We start from the raw sequence: 17,970 nt of genomic DNA on the forward strand, positions 1-17,970 counted from the left end.
ACATGGTTGCATAAATACCTCTTTGGAACCCAGCTTTCAATTCTTTTGGGTCTATACCCAGAAGCGGAATTGTTGGATCATATGGTAATCCTATTTTAAAATTTTTGAGTAACTACCGTACAGTTTTCCATAGCAGAGTTAAGATTTTAAAGAACTCCATCTTGGGGGGATTTAGAGAGATATAAAAGTGCAATTTTCATGTTCTTAAATTAGATTTTCAAAACAGTATTCCTCCTAATCATGATAGCAGCCACAAGTAACACTTACCGAGCCCTGAGTAGGTGTGGAGGTCTGTGCTAAGTGTCTCTTGTGCATTTTCTCACTTAAGCCTTTCGACACAGTATGAGACACGTACTGTTGTTAGGTCATCTGACAGATGCAGAAAATGACAGCTAGAGGGTTTAAGCGACTCGCCCAAGGCCAGCAGCATCAGGACCTGGAACTGTACACAATCTGATTCTGCAACCCACCTTCTTACCACCATCCTATCCGTGCCCTTTCTCTATCTCCTGCTGTCCAAGTTTATCTTGTGTTAGAGTCATTTGTCTTCTATTTCAATTCCTTTTTAGTCTGTTTTGTGTCTGTAAAGTGAACAAGATCCTGGGAGAGGGCAGCAGTGGGCCAGTAGCAGCCAACACTCAACCCACTGGGTGCTGGTGCCCCTCTGGTTAACGGAGACCTGGGCGGGGCACCAGCAGCATTTACCATGGTGACCCTGACCGTTGGCCTTCCTGCTCTCACAGCCTCTGTCTCTAATATGCTGCTAAAGATTCTGATACTGTTTCTTAAAATGATCTGAGAGACCAACCCTCAGCACAGGCTCTGGCACACAGTGGATGTTCAACCAAGTTCTGTAGGAAAGAAGGAAACGAAGATGGAAGGGTCCTTCGCACAAACAAAGGAAGGCATGAGCCAGCCAGTCACCTGGCTCTCCATAAGGACCCTGTGCCCTCACTACCCTGGCAGGTTTGACCATCTGGTGGCGATCGAGCGCACGGGAAGGGCTGCCGATGGCAATTACTACAACGCAAGGAAGAGGAACATCAAGCACGTAGTGGACCCCATTGACGATCTTTTCCTTGCAGTGCAGAAGATTCCTGGAATCTCATCACCTGGTAAGCAAGGGGCACTGAGAATGCAACAAGAACACGTCAGCACTAAAAGCCTTTTTTATTGACTGTTGAACACATGACAAAAAGGAGTTATATGGGACCATTGTTTTCCACTTCAGAGATGGTCTTTGTTTATTCTGGTCGGTATAGACAATAACGATGCTGACATTTAGAAATCCAGTGTTCCCACGAGCAGGAAAGGGAAATGACGAGCAGGAAAGGGAAATAACTGAGCATATTCTATTTGTCCAACTCTAAAACATCAAAACTAATAATAAAATAATGACGATAATAAGATCAAGGCATGGTATATTGTTTTGGTCATACAGGATCAATGTACCATATGTATTCTGTATCATCTTATGAAGTTTATTCATTTTTAAATATATCTTGAATGTATGGTCAGTGTGATATTTTGATTGCTAATAATGTGATCATTCATGTTTGTATAGAAATTTATGGTATTCAAAGAGGTTTCACAATCATTGTATTGTTTAAGCCTCTCTTAAAACCTGTAGGTAAGGCAGGTATAGTTTCCAAAGGTGAGGCCTAGGGAGGTATCTCGAGGTTGCCTAGTTAATTAGGCGTAGAGTCCAGACTCCCAGGGCCCTACCTACTATGCTTTTTGTGGGACCGTGTTGCCTTTATGAATTTCTGAAAGGCTTGATGTGACTGGGACGCCAGCATTCCTCCCCTGGGGTGGGAACCAGAGCGTGGAGAAATGAAGGCACGTTTGTCGTGTTCCATATTCACTTTTTCTGTCCATTCAAACACTTCAGAGTGTTTCCCAGGCTCATTGGTTGCCTTTGGCTTTGGGGATTGTGATGAGACAATGAAAGCCTTCCTGGCTGAGTAGAAAATTTCCGCAAATCGCCCTGGTCTTTCCCAGAAGAGGCCTTGGGTGTGGTGCCCCCAGTGCGGCTGGCTTCGTGCTTCCTGCCTCTCTGGGCTGGGGAGGCCTCCCAGGATAGAGCGGAAGGGCTTTCTGTGTCCACACGGGCCAGCAGGGTCCAAAGGAGCTGTAGAGCAAACACTCTTCCCCCACTGAATGGACCCCCGATCTGTGCTCTTCCCCCTAACGATGCCCGCAAGATCCCAGAGGAAGCAGGTGGAGCTGGCTGTGCTTTCAAGCTGCCCCCTTTGTGGACCCCTGGACCCTTCTCTTGGCCTCGGGAGCCCGAGCCCCTCCTGTGGCTGCCCAGCCCCCTGCCCAGCAGAGTTACCCCCCAAACCCTCCTTTCCCTCCTCTGCTCCCTCAACACCCCTATTCCTCAGTTCCACAGGCAGCTGCCTTGTCAGGGAATCACACTCAACTGAGAATCAAGACACCCACGTCCCACTCACTACCTGGGTCCTGCCCCTCTCAGAGACTCTGTAAAGTGAGGTCAAGTCCACAGACGGGACACACCTGAGGAACGAACAAGATGAACTTCATAAAATGCTAAAGGGCAGAGACAGAAATAGACAAGATACCAGTGCTAGGTGTTGTTATTTTCTTTCATTCAATGGACTGTCATGGATCTAGAAAACTGTTCTGAGAAAAATCCTCAGGGTGAGGACCTAGGGCATCTGGTCATTCACAATCATCCCATTCTTTTGGCCGAGACCAGGTCTCTGATGCCCAAGGTGAGTCAGCTCCAGGCCCCTCTCCACCATCACGCAATGAATGCTTGCCTCTGGTGGAATTCTTCCACATATTTGTAGAAATAGACACAAAAACAGTCATACAACCATTCTGTAGGCTTGAGGGGCCCAGCGCCCTGTCCTTGGGGCACTGGGATAATCCCGTTGGTGAATGGTTATCTTGAGGCAGCTGCAACCATCTTCCAGAGGCAGATTCAGCTGACCTCTAGTCTACAGAATCCTCCAGAAACACCTGGATGCAGGACCAAATGGTGTTCCGAGGGCACCACCTCAAAGGGCACAGGCTGCAGGGCTTGTTAGAGTTTTTTTCATCTTGTTCCTGCAAGGGTGGAGTTACCTGGTAATTACTTCTAGCCAATTCACCTATCTTGAACACCATTTATTTCACCAATGAATTAAATAATTTCTGACATTTACTTATTCTAACATATTTATTTTAGCATTTATTATGCTAGAATAATTAACAAACCTTCTGGTGCCTAGCAAATTGGCCTTTATTCTGTGGTCTCTTTCAAATGCTAACAGGCCACCCCTGGGGTGTGAATTCCTAATTATGCTGCTTCACATATTAACCAGGCGCCTATCTGGTGTAGATTAAAATTAACTAAAATGACACACATACATTTCACATACTTGAAACTGAAGCCTTTAAATTACAGAATTGACCTTAACAACCTATACCAGTTCCCTTCTGCCAATGGAATGCTGTCTGGTCACAGTAATGAGACTCAGGGCCTTGGGGCCCCTCCCTGAGCAGGAGCTACTGGCAAGGAGAGGAAATCCTGGGTGTCACCATCTCTCATGGACCTGGCACCCCATCTGTGACTGGAGAACGTGACCCAACAGTGGACACGGCCACACTCTGCTGAGTTCCAAACCTTGACTCATTTTTAACTGGAGAAGTTTCTAGAATACCTGAAGAAGTCCAGCATCTCCTGGTAGTGTGAAATGTACCCAGAGCCAACCCCTTTCCCCACCCTGAGGCACATGTGAAGGGGCTGCTCTGCCCCATAACTACCCCCCATTTTGCCTGATCCTGTGCCCTGACTCAGTTCCCTTCCCTCCAGGGGTCGGTGACGGAGGCAACGAGCTTGGGATGGGCAAAGCCAAGGAGGCCGTGAAGAGGCACATACGAAATGGGGACATCATTGCCTGTGACGTGGAGACTGACTTTGCGGTCATCGCTGGTGAGTGCTCAGACGGCCAGCCAATCAGGCAAGGCTGCCCGGGGGAGGGACCTGGCTTGGAGCCTGTCCAGCCAGAAACTCATCTCCTCCATGAGTGGAGTCTAGAGGGCACCAGGGTAAGAAGGGGACCTGGTTCTTAGCCTCTGGCCTCTCATTCAGTCATTCAACAAACATTTGCTGTGGGCCAGACATTGCTCTGTGTACTGAGGCTGGGGCAGCAAGGGCCCTGCTGCACAGAGTGCCTGCTCTAGTGTTGGGAGATGGACAAGGAGCCCTCACAAAGAAATACACCAGGTGATGCTAAACAGTGAGAAGAGCTACAGGTAGATGAGAGAGAGTGACAGGCAGGTCACTTCAGATCAGTGCTCTGAAGAGGGGTCATCTCTGCTTTTATCTGTACCTCCTGTGGGGCGGAAAGGAAGAGAACAATCTGGCAAACGTTTGGAGGATGCAGGAGGCTTCATGCTTTCCTTTCACTTACCTCTGCCCCAGGCTGCCCCGCCCCTCCCTGCAGCTGCCCTTCCCATCAGGAACAACCTTTCCTGTGACTGGGTCCTTCCAGGCCCCACCCTTCCTCCCTTGACTTCGTCACAAGTGTCAGGAATTTTGACCGATGCCTGAGAAAGGCCCTCTCCCTTTTCATCGTCAAAGTCAAAAACAGCCGCGGAGATAAGCAGAAACCTCTGAGGGTACCAGTGCCTGGGTAAGAAAACCTGAACTGTAATTGACAAGTTGCTGGAAGCTTCGTGTGGACAAGTCTGAGAGTTAGAAGCTCCAGGGGGACCTAGTCATAGGGGGCTCCCACCCTTCTGTAAGCTTTACCTTCACAGAATCTACCAGGTCCACACTGAATATTAGAGAAAAATCCCCTCATGCTTTAGGTAAGGGAGGGGAAAGTGAGCCATTTTTTGAAATACACCAGAGCACCTGTTCTTCTGAACAAGGCCTGCCCTCAGAAGAAACTATTTTACCAGAGCCTAGCCTGCTAGGGTTTTAACAGAGCCTGACTTACCTAGGGGAGGGAAAATACCCAAAAGTAGATAACATGCAATAACAGATGGATAATGTAAGCAGAGAAATGGGAATTCTAATAAAGAATCAAAAAGAAATGCTAGAGATAAAATACACTTGTAACAGAATGAAGAATGCCTTTGATGGGCCCATTAGTATATTAGACACAGCTGAGAAAATCATCTCTGACCTTGATGATATGACAATGGGAACTCCCTAGACTAAAAAGATAAGAGAAAAAAGATTGAAAAGAACAGAAAAGAATATCCCAAGAATTGTGGGATAACTACAGAGCTGCAACCTATTTGTAATGGGAATCCCAGAAGGACGAGAAAGAGAAAAGAAATATTTGAAGCAATATTTGAAGCAATAATGACTGAGAATTTTCTCCCAAATTGATGTCAGACACCAAACAATACATCCAGGAAACTCAGAGAATACCAAGCAGGATAAATGCCAAAAAAACTACACCTAGACATATGTTCAAATTTCAGAAAATCAACAATAAAGAAAGTATCTGGAAAGAAGATGGAGGAAAAAAACTCTTTACCAATAGAGGAGCAAAGATAAGAATTATATCCAACTTCTCCTCAGAAACCACACAAGCAAGAAGAAAGTGGAGTGAAATATTTAAAGTGTTGATAGAGAAAAATCACCAACCTAGAATTATGTATCCTGGAAACTTTTCCTTTATAAGTGAAGGAGAAATAAAGAATTTCTCAGACAAACAAAAATTAGGGGAATTTGTTGCTAGTAAACCTGTCTTATAGGAAATGTTAAAAGAAATTCTAGGTCCCTGATCAGGGAGCTAAGATCCCACATGCCTCGAGGCCAAAAAACCAAAACATAAAACAGAAGCAATATTGTAAAAAACTCAATAAAGACTTTAAAAATGGTCCACATCAAAAAAAATCTTTAAAAAGAAATTCTAGGGACTTCCTTGGTGGCGCAGTGGATAAGACTCCGTGCTCCCAATGCAGGGGGCCTGGGTTCGATCCCTGGTCAGGGAACTAGATCCCACATGCATGCTGCAACTAAGGGTTTGAATGCCACAACTAAGGAGCTCGCCTGCTGCAACTAAGACCTGGTGCAACCAAATAAATAAATAAATATTTAAAACAACGAAAAAAGAGAAATTCTACAGAGAGAAGGAAAATTATATTGGTCAGAAACTCGATCTACACAAGAAAGGAAGAGCATTGGAGAATGAATAAATGAAGGCAAAATTAAAATTTTTATTTCTCTTATTCTTAATTGATCTAATGGATAACAGTTTGTTCAAAATAATAATGGCAACAATGTGTTCAATAATATGTGCTTATGTGTATATATGGGCATATATATATATATATATATATATATATATATATATATATATATGAAATGAATGACAGCAATGATACAAGGGATGAGAGGGAAGAATTAGGAATATTTTGTTATTATAACATGCTTGAGCTACCTGTGAAGTGCTTATTTGAAAGTGGACCTGGATTCATTGTAAACATACATTGCAAACTCTAGGGCAACCACTAAAAAAAAATTTTTTTTTAAAGAAGTATTATTGATATGCTAAGAAAGGAGAGAAAATAGTATCATATAAAGTGTTCAATTAAAACCATGAAAGTCAGAAAAAATGTGAAAGACAAAATAGGAAAAAGAACAAGGGCAACAAATAGAAAATAGCAACAAGTATGGTAGATAGTAATCCAATCATATCAATAATCACCTTAAACATCAATGGTCTAAATATTCCAATTAAAAGACAGAGATTGTCAGAGTGGATCAAAAAACAAGACCCAAATATGGTTGTCTCAAGAAACCCACTTTAAATATAAAGAAATGTATAGATTAACAGTAAAGGTTTGGAGAAAGATATACCATGTTAACACTAGTCAAAAGAAAGTAGGAGTAGCTATATAAATTTCAGACAGAGCAAACTTCAGAACAGTTCAGGAAAGTTACCAGGGTTAAAAGGGGCATTACATAATGATAAAGGGGTAAATACTCCAAGAGGACATAAAAATTCTTAATGTGCATACTCCTAAAGTGTCAGGCAAAAACTGATAGAACTGCAAGGAAGAATAGATGAATCCACTATTATGATTGGAGACTTTAACACAGCTCTATCAGAAATGGACAAATCCAGCAGGCAGAAAATCAGTAAGGGCATAGTTGAACTCAGCAACACCATCAATTAACTGTATATAATGGACATCTTATGGCCTACTTCATCCAACAACAATAGCCTATGCATTCTTCTCAAGCTCACATGGAACATTCACCAAGATAGACTACATTCTGGACCATAAATACCACCTTAACAAATTTTAAAGACTAGAAATCATAACATGTCTGCTATCAGATCACAATGGAATCAAACTAGAAATCAGTAACAAAAAGATAGCTGGAAAAATCCCAAAATACTTGGAGATTAAACAGCACTTCTAAATAACACATGAGTCAAAGAAGAAATCTGAAGAGAAATTTTAAAATATTTTGAACTTGATGAAAATACAATTTATCAAAATTTGTGGGACGCAGTGAAAGCAAGGAAATTTATTATATCAAATGTGTATATTAAAATCAGTAATCTAAGTGTTCACCTTAGGAAACTAGGAAATGAAGAGAAAATTAAATCCAAAGAAGGAAATAAATAATATCAATTAAAGCAGAAATCAATGAAATTGAAAACAGGAAATCAATAGAGAAAATTAACAAAACCAAAAGCTGGTTCTTTGAAAAGATCAACAAAATTGATAAGCCTCCAGCCAGGCTAACTAAGAAAAAAAGAGAGAAGACACAAATTACTAAAAATAAATGAGGGCACATCACTACAGATGCCATGGAAATTAAAAGAGTAATAAAAGAATGCCATGAACAACTCTGTGCCCATAAATTTGATTAAAAATGACATACTTAGGTATAAATCTAACAAAATATGTACAAAATTTAGATGAAGAAAACTGCAGAGCTCTGATGAAAGATATCAAAAAAGTAAATAGAAAGATATTCCATGTTCATGGATTGGAAGACTCAACATTGTTAAGATGTCTGTTCTTCCCAACTTGATCTATAGACACAATGTAATCCAAATCAAAACCCCCGGAAGTTATTTTGTGGATATCAACAAAATGATTCTAAAGTGTATATGGAGAGACAAAAGATCCAGAATAGCCAACACAATTTTGAAGAAGAAAAAGTTGGAGGACTAACACTACCTGGCTTCAAAGCTGACTATAAAGCTACAGCAATCATGACAGTGTGGTATTGGCAAAAGATCAAATAGATCAACTGAACAGAATAGAGAGCCCAGAAATAGACCCATACAGATAAAGTCAAATTATCTTTAACAAAGGAGCAAAGGTAGTCTTTTCAACAAATAGTGCTGGAACAACTGGACATCCTTCACAAAAGTTCATTCAAAATGGATCACAGACCTAAATGTAAAATTCAAAACTGTAAAACTCCTAGAAGATAACATAAGGGAAAACCTAGACCTTAGGTATGGTGATGCCTTTTTAGATAAAACACCAATGTGTGATCCATGAAAGAAAGAATTGATAAGCTGGACTTTATTAAAATTAAAAACTTCTGGAGAGTGGCCAAGATGGCAGAGTAGGAAGACCCTGAGCTCACTTCCTCCCACAGATACACCAAAATTACAACTATTTACAGAGCAACTATCAGTGAGAACGACCTGAAGACTAGCAGAAAAGATCTTCTACAACTACGGATATAAAGAAAGAACCACAATGAGATGGGAAAGGAGGTGAAGATGTGGTATAGTCAAGACCTATACCCAAGTAGGCAACCCACAAATGGGAGGATAATTACAATTACAGAGCTTCTCCCCAAGAATCAAGGGGTCTGAACCCCACCTCAGGATCCCCAGCCTGGGGGTCCTGCACTAGGAAGACCCTATGAATGTTTGGCTTTGAAGGACAATGGGGCTTTCTTTCGGGAGAGCCAGAGGGCTGTAGGAAACAGAGACTCTGCTCTTAAAGGGAGCACACAAAATACCACACACTTTGAGACCCAGGGTGGAAGCAGCAATTTGAAAGGAGCCTGGATCAAACCCACTTGCTGATCTTGGAGAGCCTCCCAAACTATACTACAAAGCTACACTAATCAAAACAGTATGTTACTGGCACAAAATCAAACACATAGATCAATGGAACAGATAGAGAGCTCAGAAATGAACCTGCACTTATATCGTCCATTAATCTATGACAAAGGAGGCAAGAATATACAATAGGAAAAAGACAGCCTCTTCAATAAATGGTGTTGGGAAAACTGGACAGCTACATGCAAAACAATCAGACTGGACTACTTTCTCATACCATATACAAAAGTAAACTCCAAATGGATTAAAGACTTAAATGGAAGACTTGAAACCAAAAAATTTCTAGGAGAAAACATAGCCAGTACATTCTTTGACATTAGTTTTAGCAATATTTTTTTGCATCTCTCTCCTCAGGCAAGGGAAACAAAAGCAAAAATAAATAAATAGGACTATATCAAACTACAAATTTTTTACACAGCAAAGAAAACTGTCAACAAAAGGCCACCTACTGAATGGGAGAAGATATTTGCAAATGATATATTTGATAAGGGGTTAATATCCAAAATATACAAAGAACTCACAAGACTCAACATCAAAAAAACAAACAAACAGCATGATTAAAAAATGGGCAGAGGACCTGAACAGACATTTTTTTTTTCAAAAGAAGATACACAGATGGCTAACAGGCACATGAAAAGATGCTCAACATCACTAATCATCAGGGAAATGAAAATCAAAACCACAATGAGATCTCACCTTACACCTGTCAGAGTGGCTATTATCAAAAGATAACAAACAACAAGTGTTGGCGAGGATGTGGAGAAAAGGGAACCCCGTACACTGTTGGTGGGAATATAAATTGGTGTAGCCACTATGAAAACAGTATGGAGATTCCTCAAAAAATTAAAAATAGAACTACCATACAATCCAGCAATTCCACTCCTGGGTATTTATCCAAAGAAAATTAAAACACTAATTAGAAAAGATATATGCACCTCCCCATGTTCATTGCAGCATTATATTCAATAGTCAAGATACAGAAGCAACCTAAATGCCCATCAATAGATGAATGGATAAAGAAGATGTGGTATATATATAATGGAATATTACTCAGCCATAAAAAAGAATGGAATCTTTCCATTTGCAACAACACAGATGAACTTAGAGGGGATTACGCTAAGTGAAATAAGTCAGACAGAGAAGGACAAATACTGTATGATTTCACTTATATGGGGAATCTAAAAAACAAAACAAATGAACACACATAACTGAACAGAAACAGAGTCATAGATACAGAGAACAAATAGGTGATTGCCAGGGGGTTGGGGAGGAAAGAAATAGCTGAGGGAGATTAAGAAGTACAAACTCCCAGTTAAAAAAAAATGAGTCATGGGTAGGAAATGTACAGTTTGAGGAATATAGTCAATAATTATGTAATATCTTTGTATGGTGACAGATATTAGCCAGACTTACAGCGGTGGTCATTTTGAATTGTATAGAAATACAGAATCACTATGTTGTATACCAGGAACTAACATAGTGTTGTAGGTCAATTACACTTCAAAAACAAACAAACTGACAGAAAAAAAGATCAGATTTGTAGTTACCAGAGAAAAAGGGTGGGGGGAGGGGGAATTGGACAAAAGTGGTCAAAAGGCACAAAGTCCCAGTTATAAGATAAATAAGCACTAGGGATGTAATGTACAACATGATAAGTATAATGAACACTGCTGTATGTTATAAGTGAAGGTTGTTAAGACAGTAAATCCTAAGAGTTCTCATCATGAGGAAAACTTGTTTTCTGTTTCTTTAATTTTGTATCTATATGAGATGATTTGAGTTGATGGATGCTCACGAAACTTGTGGTAATCATTTCATGACGTTTGTGAGTCAAATTGCTGTGCTTTACACCTTAAACTTATACAATGCTGTATATCAGTTATATCTCAATAAAACTGAAAGAAGGAAATGTAAAACTTCTGCTCTGAAGAAGACAATGTCAAGAGAATGAGAAGACGAGGCATAGACTTGAAGAAAACATTTACAAAAGACGTTTCTGATAAAAGACTGTTACCCAAAATATACAAAGAACTCTTAAAACTCACTACTAATAAAATAAACAGCCCAGTTTAAAAATTGGCAAAAGACCTGAACAGACACCTCACCAAAGAAGACGTACAGATGGCAAGTAAGGATATGAAAAGATGTTCAACATCTTATGTCTCAGGTCTCTACCCTGGGTTAGCTTTTCGGCTGGGACACCCAGACAAACCCTACCCCTCAGGCGTGCCGAGCTTGCTTGCTGTCGGCAGGTCTATTATTTACTAGTCCCCTTTATCCTGGGGTCTTGGATGTCAGTGGAAGGGAGCCTCTGGAGAATCTGTTTGGAAGTCCTCAGATTTCCTCAAGTTTGTCTGCCACCCAGAATGTAGGTTCTCTGTATAATTGAACAAATCTCAAGGGCTTGGCCAACTGCATCACTGATGTGATTTTAGCAGCAGGTGAAGTTCCCCAAAAAGAAAAGGTGATCCCAGTTGGCAGTGGGGAGAGAGGGGCTGTTATCTGGAATGAGTTTCAGATGATAATCTGTGGTTTGGGTCTGAGAGAGATGGAAAGGGGCCCATGCAGTTAGGGTTGGGAGCTGCTGGGGCCTGAAAGCAGAGAAGTTTGTCTGCTCCTTCAGCACAGCGAAGACAAGAAAGATCAAGGGCTCTGGAATCAGTAAGGAGATGGCAGCTCTTATTTCCAAGCTTCGCTGGCCTCACGCACAAAGTGAGTCTCTCTGAGGATTAGAGGAAGCCTTTTCAAAGTCATCCAGGCTGGCCCTGGGCTGGGTAGTCACGGCAGATTTGCTGTTCTTCTTCCAGGAGGGGCAGTCAAGAGGGGGCAGTAGGCAGGTAGTGGATCTCCCAAGGAGAGTGAATTAGGAGGCACAGAAGCCCTGCTGACTCCATCTTTGGTTCTTGACACCAGGGCTGGTCAGCAACGTGTCAGGCCCAGCCATAGTCAGACAGGTATGGTGGAAGTGAGAAGAGAAAAAACCCACGACAGGGTCCACAAGCAAATGGTGCCTTGGCCCTAAAGGTGTATTCTTCTGTGCTATCTGGTGCCTATAGAGATCCAAGTTTGCAGCGGGACATCACAGGGGGCCTCCCAGAACAGGCTCCTGAATATGGGCTCAAGTCTAGTCCCTTTTCCTGGTCTTGGGGATCCTCTCAGCCTCATCTCCCTGATCTCCACTATGTATCCCATGATCTAGCCATGCATGATCTAGCCATGCTTGAATACAGCATACCTTTCACTTTTTTAATTGAAAAGATGACGTAACAATACTATAGACATTCTCAAAAGGCGGTAGTGAAGGGTGACGGAGGACAAAAATACTATCATCTCATCACAGCACAATCAGCATTTTTTCGTTTTGCATGTTGGCTTCTAATTCTTATACTCAGTACAAACCCACTTTTGGCTTCTGACTGACCTAGGAGTGATCTTTAAGCACAAGAAGAAGTGATGCAACACAGCATGATGGAGCTGTTACCTAGCCCCTCTGATGGTGGGCTTCCATGCAGCGTGAGGGATTCAGGTTAGCCATAAGGGAGAGTTCTGGAATGGCTTCCTAGGGTTATAGCTTGAATGTTCTTCTCTTCTGGTCACTAACAGTGCATAACCCAGGTGGTTTAGAGCAATGGTTCTCAAACTTTAACTTGAATCAGAATCACCTGGAGAGCTTATTAAAACTCAGTTTGCTCCCCTATTCCCTTGCTGAGTATCGATTAAGTAGGTCTAGGCTGGGACCCAAGAATTTGTGTTTCTAACAAGTTCCCAGGTACTACAGGTGCCACTGGTCTTGGGACCATTCTTTGAGTTCTGCTGCTTAGAGGCAGGGTGATGAACCTGTTGGGGAGCAAAATTTGTGACCCCAAAATCTGTCTCCTTGGCATGAGGATTAATTTAGTATGATCTTTAAAAAATTTTTATTGGAGTATAGTTGATTTACAATGTTGTGTTAGTTTCAGGTGTACAGAGGATGATGATTTTTAAAAAACAGAAGACTCGGGAAGTTTTTCTTTTTAGCTCCCCCTTAACTGCATAAAGAATTTAGTTAAAGGGCCTGTTCCCAGAATAGAGCTATAACCAGAGGTATCTGCAGAGAATATGGGCTAGGTGTAGTGGGGGCCTTTATTGCTTTTCTAAAGTTAGATTAACAGGAGAAATATTTATGGAGCTAGTTCCTTGGACCCAGAGACTCTTGTTTTGAAAACTGGCAGAGTACTCTTGATTTGTTGATCCTTTTCCTCCCAAAGATGGTTATTTTTTTTCTTTATCTCTCTATTGTGTTGTTTGTCATAAGAAGGAAATTCCATAGGGTAGGACGCAGGCATAGGTCCTTTAAGCTTGTTGTCTAGGCTGGCCCCGCAGACTGGTGAGTTTGCTAGTCTCACCAGACCACTGTCTATTTAGGCAAACTACGCTCAGTGAGTTAATATGCATGAGATAAGAGCTACTGCTAAGGAATGCCTTGGAAGTCACAGCTGCACCACTGGTGGGCAAGGGCTGAGAATTTAAGGGCCCTCAGGGCGCTCACCACCTCAAGTAGGCACTTGTGAAAGGGTAAGTCGGTCATGGAATGGGTTAGATCAATACTAGGTCACCCACCAACCTCAAGAAAATTTCTGTATCACGAGGTACACTGTAAAATACTTCACAATCCTCAGCCCCACAGTACATCCCTCTTAGGTATTAGTTTGGCTCCAAGAAACCCAAAACTTAGCTTAAAGCTGTTAATGTACATATAAGAAAAAAAAAACTGGATGAGTTTTTTCCTTCCATCTTATTATACATCCTGAAGAGCTTGGTTTGCTGACCAGTGAGAAAACTCTCTCTGGTCTCTGCCATCAGAAGGGTACACATACTGGTATGCATTTTGCAGTCAGATAGACTGGGATTCCGAGCAGCTGTAGCCAACTGGTCAGAAGCCCAGGTAACAACCCAGGCTTCTGACTGGCGTCTCTTTGTGTGGCCACGCCAGCTCTCAGGGGAGTTTGTCATAAAGGGTCCAGTCCATAAGGGGCCTTTGTTGTTCAACCTTTGTTGCTTTATTAGTGATGCAACAAAAGTCTCCACTTTCTTAGACTATTTTGGGGAGTGAAATTTCTGGATCTTGTTAGGGCTGTGTCCTTTACATTCTTGTGGGATGCCTCTTTCATCCATGGTTAAGGCATAAAAAGACTTATTGGTTTGTGTTGCTATTAAGATACTATTCGTCAATAGCAGATGATGGATCCTTTGAATTGCAAAAACTTCTAAATTGGTAAATTTTTTAGAGAACTCTCATTGTAAACAGCTGTTTTATTGGCACCTGTGGAAAGACCAAATTAAAAGGTGGAAACAAAAAAATATAATGGCTAACCCTAAGAACTCCCTTAATTAAAAAACAAAACAAAACAAAAAAGATTTGGGAAACCTTATCAAATTTGGTGTCTCAGCTTCCCCTCATGGGTCTTACAGGTGCTAATAAAAGCATTCGGTTAATTAACAAGAGAATGGGAAGAAACCAAGGGGGAAGTCAAGGTACTCTTCCCAAAAAGGTAGAACTTGTTAAAGGGTTATTAAGAAGGTAAATAAAGCAAATATTGAAAGTTGCAGAATAAAGAGGAATCAGAAAGAGAAGACTCACGGGACTTGTCCCAGCAGGATGAAAATCTTCAGATGGCTATTAAGAAATGAGATAAGTAAAATGGACATTGATGGGATTAAAATAAAGGTTTTTAATACAGCACTATCTAAGATTAGGTGAGCCAAAGGGACACGCTTTGATCCCCAAAACATTAAAGGGCCCCAAACAAGTTCACTCTACTTACTCCAGTTTGGAGAAATTTTTTAAACTGGAAGGCAAAAATTACAATGAGAAACCTAACCAACAATCACTTGGGGCAAGAATTAGGTCGATTAATTGAGTTAAAGATTGACAAAAGGGCCTGGGTCCCTTGGCTCAACGCCTCACTGCAGACCCAAAGCCTTTTACACAAGAGTGGGGAGATGGCAGGGGGATGGAGAGAAGTTTCTGGAACTCCTTGATGCCAGAACCTCACAAGCTGTGGTACAAAAACCCATTAGTGGAACCCTGACTTGGGCTACAACAAGATTGAGAAGAGTAAAAAGTACAAGAGTTGATAAGATTATAAAAGTCGGAATGTTTGAGTGGGTGTTATATGAAGAGGTTAAACAACGTTGCTGGAATGCTTTATGGGAATGGATGTTATGTCTGGCCAGGAACACTTCTCCTACCCAGTATTGTAAGACTGAGACTTATTGATGGGGTCCTAATGGAGGCTATGCTCAAAGGTATAAGAGTTGATGAAATTGAAGTGAGAGCTTGTAAGAAAATTGCAATGTGTGAATGGGCTTTATGTAAGGTGGTTATGTCTCTTTTGCCTGATTGTATTGTCGGGGTAGACATTGCGTCTCCCTGGGGAATGTTTCCACTGCTTGGTATTGTAAGACAGGGCACATAAATCCACCCTTTGGGCAATGTTAATCAGACATGCTAATGAGAGTCAGTAGGGTTGCCTGAGCCCACACAATGTGAGATGAAAACTGGGGGCTGATACTGGGACCTGATACTGGGGCCTGATAGGAGCAATGGTGGAGGCTTTTTGCCCCTCCACCATTGGAGGGATTGGTCTGGGGTTGACTTGAGCACTCATAAAGAGGGCCTTTGTTGAATACCTTGTGCAGACTTTTTGAAGGCATGATGCATTGATCTCTGAAGTTCTAAAACATAGATATCTTTTTTTTTGTTTTTTGGTTTTTTTTCTAAAACATAGAAATCTTTTGATTTCCATTTTAATTGGAAATCTTCTCCCTGATATAAAGAAGCAAATTAAAGAAAATATAGTTGGATGAGCAGATCAGCCTTTTGATATCATTTAGGCAGTAGCCCAGTTCTTTGTGGAATTGAAAGCAACTGTCTTTGTCTTGTAAATCTCTACACAATCAGAAATGTAAGCACAGCCCACAGTCACCTGAGACTGAGCCTGGGGAATCAATCAATAGAACCTGGGGGGAAAAAAGGGAAAAAGGCCTTTTCAGAAGTACTAACCGGACTTCCCTGGTGGCACAGTGGTTAAGAATCTGCCTGCCAGTGCAGGGGACACGGGTTCGAGCCCTGGTCTGGGAAGATCCCACATGCTGCGGAGCAACTAAGCCTGTGCGTCAAAACTACTGAGCCCGTGAGCCACAACTACTGAGCCCCCACACCAGAACTACTGAAGCCCGCGCGCTCTAGGGCCCATACTCCACAACAAGGGAAGCCACCACAATGAGAAGCCTGCGCACCACGACGAAGAGTAGCCCCTGCTTGCCTCAACTAGAGAAAGCCCGAGCGTAGCAACGAAGACCCAACGCAGCCAAAAAAAAAAAAAAATTACTAACTGCTGGAAGTGCTCCCTTACCCAAAATCTAATTCACAGCTTCTTTAATTAATATTATTTGTCAAGGACAAATACAAATCTTAAAAGTCTTTTCCACGTATAGTAAAAAGCCTTTGCCATCTGAGTGGATAAACTTAACGTACTGCAACTGATGTTTATGAACGAGTGAGTTTTATATTGTTATACCTGATTCATGACTAAAGTCTTAAAATGAAAGCTATGAGGTCTCTGGTTGTGTCTGTCTGTATACCTATGCATGCATGTTATAGATAGGGTATTTTTCTACCTTCTGATGGTATTGCCAAAAGTAACTTGTAGAAGAACTCTAATTGGCTTAAAAGTAAGCACTTTTGAATTAAATAGTTCTAAATATAACAGACTAACCCAAATATTTTTCAAGTTCACATGATCTAAGATTAACCTTTAGTAAATAAAAGCAAATTTAAAGTTACTGCTTTAATTAAAATAGGCATGTCTTTAGAGTTATCAGCATTAAATATAAAACTTTTATTCTACCTGGGTTTACTAGTCAAATAAGTTCATGTTATGTCTGTTACGAAGTTTATCAGCAAGAAGAATAGCTTGGGATGATAGTTGACTTTAATGTCTCATGAAGTTTTCATGAGTACTCTAAACGTAATTGTTGGAAACAAATGATTTAGATAAATATTGATATAAATGGGATAAGACTTAAAAATAACTTCGAAAATCTTTTGGTAATTTAAAACTTTAGAGTTTTTCTAAGTTAGTTAAATGATGGGAATTCATTGAATGTCTAGATCATTTCCAAATAAGATAAAATACTGAAATATTAATTGCTAAACAAGTCTAAGTTTACCTAGTTTTGTCTTCTTATTACAAAAAAAAAAACTTAAAGATGTTTGGGTCTGTTATACATTATACATTATGAAATGTATTTTAAAAATACTGGTATAACAAACAGTTCACAATTGCTTACTTCTTAGTTTTCACTAGAAATTAAGTTTTCTAAGGGTTAAGAATTCTAATTAATATACCATAAAACTACTAAAATAAATAAGGAAAACATCTTCATATGTAAGGAAAATTTTTAAAAGGTATAAGGAATGGGAATGCATTTTGTTAAAGGAAAATAAAGTAAAAAGTTAAAAAAAGGAAAAGCATAGGGCAAAGTTTGAATGTAAAAAAAAAAAAGGATTTGTAGGTTTATGGAAAAGGAACTCTGAGAAAAGAGTTTTGTGTGTGGTCAGGACTGGCAAAGATTAGAATATATTCAATTGAGTGAATGAATTTTAATATTAAAAGTAAGCTGATAGGGCTTCCCTGGTGGCGCAGTGGTTGAGAATCTGCCTGCCAATGCAGGGGACACGGCTTCGAGCCCTGGTCTGGGAAGATCCCACATGCCGCGGAGCAACTAGGCCCGTGAGCCACAATTACTGAGCCTGCGCATCTGGAGCCTGTGCTCCGCAACAAGAGAGGCCACGATAGTGAGAGGCCCGCGCACCGTGATGAAGAGTGGCCCCCACTTGCCGCAACTG

The 17,970-nt window shown here is 41.0% G+C and overlaps 1 protein-coding gene across 1 annotated transcript in view; it reads left to right on the forward strand.

Moving 5' to 3' along the window:
* Positions 1–17,970, forward strand: part of DGLUCY (D-glutamate cyclase) — an 85,901-nt gene that overhangs the window by 60,176 nt on the left and 7,755 nt on the right. Inside the window, 2 exon segments of the mRNA XM_061181497.1 lie at positions 967–1,115; positions 3,824–3,943. Of these exon segments, the coding sequence (XP_061037480.1) occupies positions 967–1,115; positions 3,824–3,943 (269 nt within the window).

This window comes from Eubalaena glacialis, chromosome 2 (assembly GCF_028564815.1).
Source record: "Eubalaena glacialis isolate mEubGla1 chromosome 2, mEubGla1.1.hap2.+ XY, whole genome shotgun sequence".
NCBI classification, from domain to species: Eukaryota; Metazoa; Chordata; class Mammalia; order Artiodactyla; family Balaenidae; genus Eubalaena; species Eubalaena glacialis.